General features: G+C 38.9%; 1 protein-coding gene across 1 annotated transcript; it reads left to right on the top strand.

Annotated features, from left to right (window-relative positions):
* Positions 1 to 358: 358 nt before the first annotated feature.
* LOC127193156 (keratin-associated protein 13-1-like) lies at positions 359 to 1,055 on the top strand. Its single transcript, XM_051150482.1, has one exon. The coding sequence runs from the start codon at positions 393 to 395 to the stop codon at positions 918 to 920; it is 528 nt and encodes a 175-aa protein (XP_051006439.1). The 5' UTR covers positions 359 to 392; the 3' UTR covers positions 921 to 1,055.
* The last annotated feature ends 13,184 nt before the right edge of the window (positions 1,056 to 14,239 follow it).

Genomic DNA, 14,239 nt, shown 5'->3' with positions numbered 1-14,239 from the left:
TCAGTGTCAAGGAAATGAAGAAAGGGTTTAGGTAATTCTTTTATTAGGACAGTCTCAGCAGAAGCATGAATAATGAAACAAAGATAGTTGGAAATGTGATCAACTGTAACATTGAATATCAAACCACAGCAAGTGCCAGGGCAAAGAAACTATGAGTCTTTTTTTACTATGTGCCACAGTGATTAAAGTGTAATTAATATATGAATGTGTGAAAATTAAACTGAATAACCAAGGAAAATATTTTCATGTGAAGGGTGAGGGAGGTGAATGGATCCAATGGCATGTAGACACACCCAGTGTAAGAGTATATATAACTTGAGATCTGGATCATGACACTCAAACTCACAGCATCATCTCATCGACACCTAGCTGATCTCACATCTCTTCTCAACATGTGCTACAGCTGCTGTTCTGGAAGCTTCTCCTCTAGATCCTATGGAGGTCAACTACACTACCCCTACTCCTCCTGTGGTTCTTCCTACCCAACTCACCTAGTCCAGAGCACTAACTTCTGCTCTCCCAGAACCTACCATCTGGGCTCCACTCTCCACAGCGGCTGCCATCAGAACTGCTTCCAGCCCATCAGATGCCAGGCTTCCCATGCGGTGCACAGCTCCTGCCATCAGCCTTGCTATCGCCCCAGGATCTCCAGCTTCTGCAGCCCCTACAGGACCCCGTATGTTGGCTCTCAGGGCTTTGGGTCCAGCAGCTGCCATTCCCTGGGCTTTGGGTCAAGGAGCTTCTACACTTCAGGCTGTGGCTCTAGTGGCTTTAGACCTGTGAGTTATGGAGTCCGTGGCTACCCTTCCTTTGGTTATGGATCTGGATTCTGCTACCCAACCTATGTGACGTCTAGAAACTTCCAGTCTTCTTGTCACAGACCCACTTGTGGATCAGCCTTCTGGAGATCAAGTTGCTGAACTTCCTGATTATAAGTGAATTGAATTAATTTAGTGCTACTATCATAGACTTTTCCAACAAGGCTAACTAGGCTCTCTCTCTCTCTCTCTCTCTCTCTCTCTCTCTCTCTCTCTCTCTCTCTCTCTCTCTCTCTCTCTCCTTTCTCTCTGTCCTTTCACTAGCAGGGTTTGGTCTATGCAACTAAGAAATTATTTGATAACAAAAATACAAATTCAAATGTCTTTTGAAGTGATTTATTACCTGTTCACAAATTCTTAGATGGTGTGTGGCAGTTCAGTTACATTTGACCTAATAAAATCATTTATCCTTGCATCTAATATGATCTCCTGATTCTTTGTTGACTCTCAAGGTTTGATTTGTGAGCTATCTTTGAGACTAGGTGCTTTTGGACTGCTTTCGCCAGACAATCAACTTACCTATGACATTGTATCAGCATTAGTACATGGAGATTTATTCTTAGAATTTTCCATTGGCATAGGCTGATGGGTGAAAGCCTTCTGGAATTCTCAGGAGAATCATTGAAAATATGTCCGAAAAAAGTCAGCCAACTCGTATTTTTTTATTTGTTTGTTTTATTGAAAATAGCTTCTTTCCCTCTACAATACATTCTGACTAGTTTTGCTCCCTCCACTCTGTCCAGCTTGCACCCCACCATTCTTTTCTCTCATACACATTCCCTCTCCATTTCTTATTCAGAAAAGAGTAGGCTCCAAGAGACAATAGCCCAATAGAACAAAACAGGATATAATAAGACAAGGCAAAAGTCCTCCTACCTGTGAAATAGGGGATGGAAATACTGTAAGGTCAGAGAGCATGCATGGCCAACTCATATTTTCAATGAGAGAACATTATGCTAACAATCATAGTTGGCTAGTTAGAATTCCCCAAGAAGCTATGAACTAGATGGTAAAGGCATAAAAAAAAAACTTAAATTAGATTAAAAAAAATGATGTATTGACATGATAAGAGAAAACATGTACAACAGTAGAAATAATTATGTTTATCTTTAAATATATGAGAAAAATTAGCTTTCCAGCATGTGAGAGATAAAGAGACAAAGATAAGAAAGATATAATGATGAAAACTAACTAGTGAAGAATTGTAGGGAGGCAAATTTTGTCTTAGAGCAGATAAATCTATGCATCTGTGTTGCAGGATATTTGATTTAATTTTGATCCCGGAGATTGTGAACTCTAAACACTTGTCTTTTGCTTAGCATGGATGAGCTCTAACACATACCTTTAACCCAAGAACTTTCTGTTTCCTATAAACAGGTGATTAAGGTATAATTTAACCAGCCTTAGCACACACCTTTAACGCAAGAGCTTTCTGTACACAGGATTTAATATAGTCAACCCTAGATTTGGCGGTGGAGCACGAAAGCAGCTGACAGGGATTAAAGAGCAGGAGGAGCTTTGCGGTGAAGGGTGTTTAAGTCAGCTTGTAGAAGTAGAAAGAACTTTTTAGCTTGTACCTCATTAACTTTTAGCTCTTTAGCTTTTAGCTCTTTTAAAAGTAATTTTTATTCTTATAATTTATTAACATTATATCCTCATGTTACCCCCTTGCTTTTATCCTCCCATTCCCACCTTCTCTTCCCCCACCTCTTCCCTCCATTCCCCTCCCCTACTCCTCTGACAGAAGTGAACCTCCTCTTTTAAGATCTGACCTTAGCCTATCAGAACCCATTAAGATGGCCTGCATCCTCTTCCTCTGTGGCCCTGAAAGATTTCCCCACCAAATGAAAGTAAAGAATGGATAAAGAAACTGTGGTACATTTACACAGTGGAATACTATTCAGCTATTAGAAACAAGGAAATCATGAAATTTGCATGCAAATGAACTAGAAACAATCATCCTGAGTGAGCTAACCCAGACTCAGAAAGACACGCATCACATACACTCACCTATAAGTAGATACTAGCCCAAGATAGATGTCCTCTGAGAGACTCCACCCAGCAGGGCATCAGAACAGATGCTAAGTCTCACAGACAAACTCTAGGCAGAGCACTGAGAGTCTTATGGAAGAGTTGGGGGATAGAAGGACCCAGAGGGGACAGGAGCTCCACAAGGAGACCAACAGACCCAACAAATCTCTACTCAAGGGGTGCTCTTTACCTCCTAGCTCTTTGGCATTTAGCTTTTTATCATGAGCTCCTCAACTCCTTGGCCTTTGGCTTTTTGGGGTTTGGACTAGCAAGCCGTTGGCCTTGGATATTTTGGATTTTCCTCCTGAGCTGTCAGCTGAGCTAGAGAACTTTTTGGGCTTTTTTTGGCGGGGGGAGTGAGCTGAGAAGGAAGGTCAACAGGGTGCTTTTCTGCCTCTCTGGGCTAACAGGGTTTTCACCCTAGCATCTGGCTCCTGAGTCTTTATTGGTAAAATAGAACAATTTAGTATTTTCTTTTAAAACAAGACAGCTTTCCTTCAGTATCTATAGAAGAAGGGCTCCCACAGGTATAATAATACACGTATTATGATATTCTTTGAATAAAAGGGTATTGTGTTCTCATTTAACATATATACATTTTCCCATTAACTTTAAATCACACATATGCTGTTCATAACACCCAATTAACTAAAAGCAGTATACTTGAAGAATTTTAGAGCATAAAAATTCACACACACACTCACACATACACACACACACACACACGCGATAATAATGCATTTTTTTAATATATTTTTTTTTAATTTATTCTTGTTACATCTCAATGTTTATCCCATCCCTTGTATCCTCCCATTTCTCCCCCCACCCCCATTTTCCCATTATTCCCCTCCCCTATGACTGTTCCTGAGGGGGATTACGTCCCCCTGTATATTCTCATAGGGTATCAAGTCTCTTCTTGGCTACTTGCTGTCCTTCCTAAATGAGAGACGCATGGGAGAATAGCAAAATAAAAGGATACAGAGGGTCCTAGAAATCTACAAGTAGAACAATATGATAGGCAGGTTTGGGCCCAGGGATCCCGCTCACACTAAGGCACCAGCCAAGGACAATACAGGAGGTAAACTTTAAACCCCTTCCCAGATCTAGCCAATGGTCAGAATATTCTCCACAGTTGAGTGGAGAGTGTGATACGACTTTCTCACGTACTCTGGTGCCTCACATTTGACCATGTCCCCTGGAGGGGGAGACCTGGTGGCACTCATTTTTACATATTTTAAAATCGATTATAAGATCTCATGAGTATGGAACTCCCAGATATGGCATTATATTTAGAAATTATGTGTATAGAACCATTATCACTTAAGTTCTTTTTTGGATTATTAAGTCCCTCAGAACACAGATGAATAATTCTATCCATTTTTGATTGAGTAAGAAGTCATAATTACTCGAAGTTCTAGCCAGAGCAATAAGACAACAAAAGGAGATCAAAGGTATCCAAATGGGAAAGGAGGAAGTCAAATTATCCCTATTTGCAGATGATATGATAGTGTACATAAGTGACCCTCAAAATTCCACCAGAGAACTCCTAAAGCTGATAAACACCTTCAGCAAATTGGCTGGATACAAAATTAACTCAAAAAAGTCTGTAGCCTTCCTTTACACAAATGACAAGCTTGCAGAGGAAGAAATTAGGAAAACCACACCCTTCACATTAGCCACAAGCAATAGAAAATATTTAGAAGTTACTCTAACTAAGCAAGTGAAAAAAATTTCAAAACTCTGAAGAGAGATTGAAGATGACCTGAGAAGATGGAATGATCTTCCTTGTTCATGGATCTGGAGAATTAACATAGTAAAAATGGCCATCCGACCAAAAGCAATCTACAGATTCAATGCAATCCCTATCAAAATACCTACACAATTTTTTTAAAGACATTGAAAGTTCAATTCTGAACTTCATATGGAAGAACAAAAGACCCAGAATAGCTAAAACAATCTTGTACAATAAAAGGTGCTCTGGAGGAATCTCCATACCTGATCTCAAACTGTATTATAAAGCAATAGTAATTAAAACAGCATGGTACTGGCACAGCAACAGGCTGGTTGATCAGTGGAATTGAATCGAAGACCCAGATATGAATCCACACACATATGGTCACTTGATTTTTGACAAAGAAGCCAAATCTTCAACAAATGGTGCTGGTCTAACTGGAGGTCTATGTGTAAAAAAATGCAACTGGACTCATATTTGTCACCTTGCACAAAACTCAAATCCAAGTGGATTAAAGACCTCAACATAAAACCAGAGACACTAAGTCACTTAGAAGAAAAACTGAGGAAGAGCCTGGAACATATTGGCACAGGAGACAACTTCCTGAACAGAACACCAACGGCCCAGGCCTTAATGTCAACCATTAATAAATGGGACCTCATGAGGCTGAGAAGCTTCTGTAAGGCTGGAGACACTGTCAAGAGAACAAAGTGTCAGCCTACAGACTGGGAAAAGATCTTCACCAACCCTACATCTGACAGAGGTCTAATATCCAAAATATATAAAGAACTCAAGAAATTAAACACCACCAAACCAAATAACCCAATTGAGAAATGGGGCTTGGAACTAAACAGAGAATTCTCAACAGTGGAATACCAAGAAACACTTAAAGAAATGCTCAACCTCCTTAGTCATCAGGGAAATGCAAATCAAAACAACTCTGAGATTCTATCTTACACCCATCAGAATGGCTAAGATCAAAAATTCAAGCAACACCATATGCTGGCGAGGATGCAGGGAGAGAGGAACACTCCTTCATTGCTGGTGGGAATGCAAACTAGTACAGCCACTTTGGAAATCTTTCTGGTGCTATCTCAGAACACTGGGAATAGGGCTTCCTCAAGAACCAGCTATTCCACTCCTTGGAATATACCTAGAATATGTTCCAGCACACAACAAGAAAATTTGCTCAACCATGTTCATAGCAGCCTTATTCATAATAGCCAGAACATGGAAATAGCCTAAGTGCCCATCAGTAGAAGAATGGATAAAGAAACTGTGGTACGTATACACTATGGAATACTACTCAGCTATTAAAAACAAGGAATTCCCGAAATTTGTGGATAAATGGATTGAGCTAGAAATGATCATAATGAGTGAGTTAACCCAGAAGCAGAAAGACTCAAATGGTATATACTCATTTATACCTGCATACTAGCCCAAGGGCATGTCCCACGAAAGCCTTCACTTACCAGGAAACTGGGACAGAGGGGAGGACATCCTATTGGGACTCTAGATGAGAGAATCATGGGACAATAGCAAAGTAGAAGGATCCAGAGGGTCCTAGAAACCTACAAGTAGAACATTATGATAGGCAGATTTGGGCCCAGGGGTCCTGCTCAAACTAAGGCACCAGCCAAGGACAATACAGGTGGTAAACTTTAAACCCCTACCCAGATCTAGCCAATGGTCAGAACATTCTCCACAGTTGAGTGGAGAGTGGGATATGAATTTCTCATGTACTCTGGTGCCTCACATTTGACCATATCCCTTGGAGGGGGGCACCTGGTGGTACTCAGAGGAAGGACAGCAGGTTACCAAGAAGAGACTTGATACCCTATGAGCATATACAGGGGGAGGTAATCCCCCTCAGGAATAGTCATAGGGGAGGGGAATAAGGGGAAAATGGGAGGGAGGGAGGAATGGGAGGATACAAAGGATGGGATAACCATTGAGATGTAACGAGAATAAATTAATAAAAAATAAAATAAAGTGGTTTTGAAATAAAAAAAGAAGTCATAATGGATTACTTTTGATAGTCTAAAGGTTCAAATCTGCCTATATCTCTCTGGGATCCACATGGCAATTTTTTTTCAGAAGGTAAGCATGATGGGAAAATGAAGTTAGAAGGTTCCCATGCCATACTTAGTAACATCACTCAATTGGAGGAATAGTAATTATCAATAATAATCATTGACTATCATGTAAGATTTTATTGATTTGATTTGTCTTCCACAATAGCATTTCCTTAACCTCTTCTATGTGGATTATAGAAAAGAGAGCAAATTTTCTTTAATGGTAAGACAATAACAGAATAAGCATGGAATTTTGGGAGTTAGGCCTTCTGGCTCAGAAATATATGAGAGACAGAAAACAGAAACCAAAAGGGACGGCCAGGTTGCCAGGAGTCTCTATTTCCCTTGCTCCCTTAACTCATTGTTCATGTGTTTGAGATTTATGGGTCAAACTCTTCTTTTCTTTTAAAATAATTAAAAGAATAAAATAAGAAATTGTCAGAGCCAAAGAATTATGCTTAATACAATTTGCTATCAAATGCAGTTACTCATTAGCTTTTATTTAAATGTGCATTTCAAATTTATCTAATGAAAACAAAGATTTACAGGGTATAAATAATTTCCATTAGCAGTGAATATAACTAAATCTCCCTCTTTAAATAATGTGTAATGAGTAAAATGCAGAATAAGGAGCCATTTTAGAAAACAAACTCAAATGTGTCATGTTAGATCATCAGTGAGAAAGTCCTCAAGACTAGAAGTTTCCAGTGTTCATCAAGAAAGGTATCAAGTTTACCACCTGTATTGTCCTTGGCTGGTGCCTTAGTTTGAGCGGGACCCCTGGGCCAAATCTGCCTATCATAATGTTCTACTTGTAGGTTTCTAGGACCCTCTGAATCCTTCTACTTTGCTATTCTCCCATGATTCTCTCATCTAGAGTCCCAATAGGATGTCCTCCCCTCTAGCCAATGGACAGAACATTCTCCACAGTTGAGTGGAGAGTGGAGTATGACTTTCACCCTTCTCTGGTGCCTCATATTTGACCATGTCCCCTAGAGAGGGAGACCTGGTAGCACTCAGGGTAAGGGTAGCAGGCTACCAAGAAGAGACTTGATACCCTATGAGCATATACAGAAGGAGGTAATCCCTCTCAGGAACAGTCATAGGGGAGGGGAATAAGGGGAAAATGGGAGGGAGGGGAGAATGGGAGGATACAAGGGATGGGATAATCATTGAGATGTAACAAGAATAAATTAATAAAAAATTTTAAAAAGAAAGGTATCAAGCTAATTCTAGTGACTATCACGAGCACTGCTCAAGACTAATAATAATCCGGAGAAAGAGAGGAGTACTGAAGGAGGAGATTAATAAAGGGACAGATGATGGGAGCTGTCACAACTACATCAGAGAAGCTTGGAGAGCGACGAATCCATTTAAAAGTCTACGTCCCAATACACTGACAAACCTAATAGAAATCAGCAAGTTTCTAGATATAACTGACCCACAAAAGTTAAACAAAAAATGGGATTAATAATTTTAAAACTTCTATAACCAGAAAAAATAGAAGCAGTACTACTTTTTTAAAACCTCTAATTATAAAAGCACAGTTTTGGAAAGATTCACAACAAAATTTACCACATATTTAAAGAAGAACTACAGCCAACACATCTAGAGTAAATATATAATTGTTGGAAGAACATCTCCAAATTTCTTCTACAAAGCTAGTGTTACTCTATGATACCAACCAGAAAAAGATGCAAAAGCCAAGGAAAACTTTGTGCCTTTCTCCCTGATAAACACAAATGCCCCCAAATCATGAAAACATGCTTGCAAGTTAAATCATTCAATATCCATAATTTTTAAATGTAATACAATGTAAAAATATACTCAAAGATACAAATTATGTGGTCATTTCAATGGGTTCAAAAGAGTTCTTTGACAATACTAACATTACTCTGTGATAAAAAGCTTCTAGAAATCATACGGGTGAAAATAACATACCTCAACACAATAAAGTTATATATGACAAAACCATAGCCAATGTCATCTTACATGAAGAAAATGTCAACCAATCTCCCACTAATTAAATCTAGGATAAAGACAAGGCTGTGTACTCTGAGGACTCCTATGCAATGTATTCCCTATATTTTTAGATAGAAAATATGACACTAGAAGAAAATGACACTAATACACTAACACAGATGATTTAATGACTTAGAGAGTTTCCACACTCTAGGGTAATGTTGCTCTAAAATTATAAACTGAAATAAAACAAAGCAGAGAAAGAAATGCATCCATTAGAACAAATTTCTTAGGCATTTTTCAGGTAAGGTTTTTCTATACAGCTCAAGAATGTTTTAACATTGCCAAGATTACATATAGCAGATTATGCAGCACCACACCTTGTTCTGGGCATTAAACTAGGGACCTTGCCACATGCAAGCTGAACACGCTATCATTAAGCCACCTGCCCAGCTTGTGATGTCGCAACGTACAATGTGAAGACTTGGATCTCAGGAATCAGACAAAATGATGATATTTTTGAGTCATCCAATCCTAATAGCTACATAGTAACTCTCCTTAGCTTTATTTCTCCTCTAGTGTGCGAAGCTTTTACTAATTTATTTTTTTCAGTGCCATTTTTACAAATCTCTCTCTCTGTCTCTGTCTCTTTCTCCCTCCCTCCCTCCCTCCTTCCTTCCCTCCCTCCCTCCCTCCTTCTCTCTCTCTCTCTCTCTCTCTCTCTCTCTCTCTCTCTCTCCTCCTCTCTCTCTCTCTCTCTCTCTCTCTCTCTCTCTCTCTCTCTCTCTCTCTCTCTCTCTCTCTCTGCCCCTCCTTTCTCACTTTTACATCCTGTGTTCTCTAAGCTCTAGACTGTGGTTGGTTCAATGGCGAGTTGGATGATGGTAACAAGAATGCCATGGATACAGACATGTCTTTAAACCCATTGAAGTCACCCACTCTTACTTTGAAACTAATTCTCTTAATATGCCAAGCAATGTAAGATCTCTTTGTTGTGGCCTCAGCTCCTTTCATATGTTTTGACTTTTAACTTTGCATGAAGTTCTTTTGTGAAAACCCTGCTGGACAGTCAGTAAAACCAATGTTTTTGTCTTTAAAAGGTTATTTCGCGTCTAGAGAGAAAAACACAATTTCTCCTTTTCTCTTGCTGTGAAGCATGGTTGTGAACAGATCTGGTCTAAGCAGTCGCCACACGAGAGTGAGCACACTTACTTAGAGGATATCATGTTTGCTTCGTGGGCAGAATATTACACGCTCTTTTTTATTAAACTGTGAAATCTCAACAGCCAGATGCAACAAGGTGTTATTTCCCAACCCAACAGACAGAGCTCTGAAATGTCTGCCAAGTTTTGACTTCTACTTTCACTGTCAAAAGCACATTAAGAACTGCACCTGACCTGCAAAGCCGCAGGAAGCAAAGAGGGAGGGAAGAGAGAAGGGAAGGAGGGAGGGAGGGACGAAGGGAGGGAAGGAGGGAGGGAGGAGCTGGGCTACTAATAAGTTCTTCAAGAGCACAGCCCCAGTGATGCAACAGTGGCTGCTAATTTTGGAATTGTTTTCACTTTCCCTTTCTTGCTTGGAATTGTGAATTCTGAAGAGAAGGCAATTAAGGTTTTTTTTGGGTTTTTTTTTGAAAATTTTATTCACTTTACACCCCAATTTTAGCTCACTCCCTCATCTCCTCCTGGTCTCACCCTCCTTCCCTCTTCTTCCTTATTCCTCTCCCCTAGTCTTCACAGAGAGGGAGCTTTTCCCCCCATCAACTGACCCCAGCCTACCAAGCCTCATCAGAACTGCCTTCATCCTTTTCCTCTGTGGCCAGGTGGAAGTGATCAAAGAGCAGGCAACAGAGTCCATGGCAGGCACAGCCCCTGATCTCCTTACTAGGGGACCCCTGTGGAGACTTGAGCAGTCTATAGGCTACATCTGAGCAGGAGGCTTAGATCCTCTCAATGCATCGTCCTTGTTTGGTGCAGCAGTGGGCCGAGATCTGATGGCTCTGTTGGTCATCTTGTGGAGCTTCTGTCCCTTCCTGGTCCTCTATGATAGGTTCCCATCCTGTTACCTCTCTTCAATAGCTTTCAGTGTCCAGTCTATTTGCCCTTATGAATGAAAATTAAGCATCTTCCATAGGGTTCTCCTTGTTATTTAGCTTTTCTAGGTCTGTGGAGTGCAATACTGTTATCCTGTATTATCTGGCAGATATCCATTTATAAGTGAATATATACCATGAGTGTCCTTCTGGGTCTGGGTTACTTCACTCAGGATAGTCTTTTCTAGTTCCATCCATTTGCCTGAAAATTTCATGATGTCCTCCTTGTTTTTGATTGCTGAGTATTATTCCATTGTGTAGATATACCATAGTGTCTTTATCCATTCTTCAGTTCAGGGACCTCTGGATTATTTCCAGTTTCTGGCTATTATGAATAGTGCCACTATGAACATAGTTGGACAGATGTCCTTGTTGTATGGTGGAGCATCTTTTGGGTATATGTCTAGGACTGATATAGCTGTGTCTTGAGATAGAGCTGTTCCCAATTTTCTGAGAAAGCATCAGATTGATTTCCAAAGTGGTTGTACAAGTTTACACTCCCATCAGCAATGGAGGAGTGTTCCCCTTTCTCCACATCCTTGCCAGCATGTGTTGTCACTTGAGTTTTTTATCTTAGCATTTGATAGGTGTAAGATAGAATCTCTGAGTTGTTTAGGTTTGCTTTTCCCTCATGGCTAAGGACATTGAGCATTTCTTTAAGTGCTTCTAAGCCATTTGAAATTCCTCTGTTGAAATTCTTTATTTAGATCTGCTCCCAATTTTTTAATTGGATAATTTTGTTTGTTGGTGTTTAATTTCTTGATATATATATATATATATATATATATATATATATATATATATGATATTATCCCTCTGTTGGATGTAGGGTTGGTGAAAATATTTTCCTCTGTTACTTTTTCTTTAGGTTTAGAACCCACAACAACTGGAGGCCTTCAGATAACATCAGAGTATGTTTATTAATTCTGGTCACTAACACAAAGCCTAGAGTTTCTGTGAGGTTTAACTTTTAGAAAAAAAAATCAGTAAATTTGTTTTAAAACAGAAATTTGTCTTTAGAACACCCAAGCCATCTAAGTGGGTTACACCATAAGAAGAAAGCAGAGGTGCTTTCTAGATGTTGAAGACTCTACTCAGAATGTCTATTTTTTTAGCTGTAGTCTCACGCCCCCACCTTTCCCTGGCTATGAGAGCCTACCGTAGTCATGGGTTTCCACAGCACCAGAGGACTAATGAAGACCTCGACATACCACTTTGTGGGGGACACTTTCAATCCATAAAGGTTGTAATTTTCTCTGTATTGGTTCTGCTTTTATTACCTAACATGATTTCTCCTGAAAATTATTTGTAGGCTTTGCCAGTTATACTGCCTATATTTGTGTTACATGCCAAATTGCTACACAGATCATTCGATTTCAGAACAAAAATTTCCTGGCTCTAATAGTAAATTCTTCCTATGCAGTCAACATATTGTGAGATATGGTCATTTCCTTTTCCTTCATCAAAGGAACTATTCTAAGATATTACATATGGTAGGATAAATAACTACCTGCTTATAAATTAAAAAGCTCACCAGTATCTGTTTATCCCTCCACTTCCTAATAAACTAAAATTTGTTTTACATTTTGTTACCTATTAATTCGAAGGTAAATCCTTCATAGGATTTTTTTAATTAGATTTTTTGAGTAGGCTGTTTGGGGAGAGTTTAGTCAAGCTTTCTGAAGCATAATAGTTATAATTGTAGATAGATTAAACAATACAATGTAATATACTATATCTGTGTGTGCACTGAGGATATATTGTGAAAATATGTCTATTTCTTGTGTCACCCAGGGTCCATTTCATAGTTTCATTTGGCTATGGACTGAAATGCATGGAAAAATGCTTATATTCTGTTGCCCAGTAAACAAACATATAAGCAATATTATACAGACCCAGTGGCTTGTATTTAGGAATATATTCCTACATTTATATTCACACACACACACACACACACACACACACACACATATTAACCTATGCACATATACATACACATGTATGCGTGTAGTAACTATTAATAACTATTCATGCATTTGAAATAGAGCAATCATGGATACATTTGGAGGTATGGAGGGAAGAAAGGGAAAGATATAATTACATTATAAATTAGAAAGTAAATGAAGTAATAAAAACTAATTCTGCACCAATATCAATGTTCTCAATATTGTAATTATTATGAGATGATTTAAAGCATAAAGGCTGTTGGGTAAGGGAAACATGCAAACACTGTGATATTTTATATGAAGACTTTTTATATGAAGATATTGTATATGTGAAGGTGGGTTACTGTCCATGTCCCAGAACCTTTCAGTATGGATACAGAAGCACTAACTGTATGAAATAATCTTCACAGTCAAACTAACTAACTTGTTTAGGGGTTAAGATGTTTTTAGGTCTAGATAGATATTTTAAGTTGATAATGACAAGATGTGATGGAGATTGATGTACAATCAGAATTTTAGATGCACCAAGATAGGAAAGATGTTTTCTTCAAGGCTGCCAAATACAAATAGCCAAGACACTAAGAATTTATATAATTCCTGATTGTGTCATTGTTCTTCTTCTTGCTATAGGTAGTTTATTGTATATATGTGTAATAATCTAAATATATATGAAAATGTTTTAAAAAGGAAATCCATCATCTCATAGTTTTCACTAAAATATACATTTATTTGTCTATTGTAGTGAATGCATACCAATTTCTCTGGCAGAATTTAAGTGCAGCAATGGAGTGTTAGCTACAACTACATCCTCTACCATAGGTCAGAAAATGTATCTGCCTTATAATTGCCAGTTTAGATACATTGGCCCACAGCTTCCTGACTCCTTCTCCAAGCCCTGAAGCCCACTACTCTACTCTGCATCTAAGAGTTCTGCAATTTTCAATTCTGTATGTGAGTTACTTTCTATAGTATAATGTTCCCTAGGAAACATTCAGATTCCATGCTTTTCTGCTTGGGCCTTAAGAGGAAAGGGACATTATTATACAGAGATATGATTTTTTTTTTTTTGGTATTTATCTTATCACATACCTCAAATGCCAAGGGATGGGAGGGATTCAATATCTGTTAAACTGTGTCTGTCCATGTTTTTATTAATCAGTTATCTGTGAGCGTGCTGTTAAGGACTGAACTCTTGGCCTCATGAATGGTAGGTAAGCATTCTACCCAGCCCTGCCCAAAGTTCATAATTGACAAAGTTAAGTAATATTCCACAGTAATAAGCATGAAAAATGTATATCTTAGTGTTTGAACCATAACTACTACAGAATGATTATTTGCATACCTCAAAATTTCTTACGTTTCGATTCTCATGTGATGCTATTTAGTAAGAAGCTGTTTAGGGGAAGCAATTAAGGTGAGATGACATGGTTAAAGTTGAACCTGGAAGGTGTGATTAGACTCTTCAGAAAAGGGGAGGGACTTGAGCTCTTTCTGTCGTGCAAAGTGATAGGCTGGGGATACTAAACTGCAAGTCAGGCAGCGGTCCCTCACAGGAACCAAATGGACCCTGACCTTAGTAGTGA

Source organism: Acomys russatus, chromosome 8 (genome assembly GCF_903995435.1).
Source record: "Acomys russatus chromosome 8, mAcoRus1.1, whole genome shotgun sequence".
NCBI classification, from domain to species: Eukaryota; Metazoa; Chordata; class Mammalia; order Rodentia; family Muridae; genus Acomys; species Acomys russatus.
The sequence above is the reverse complement of the archived record's forward strand: the minus strand, read 5'-3'. Positions and strand labels throughout refer to the sequence as shown.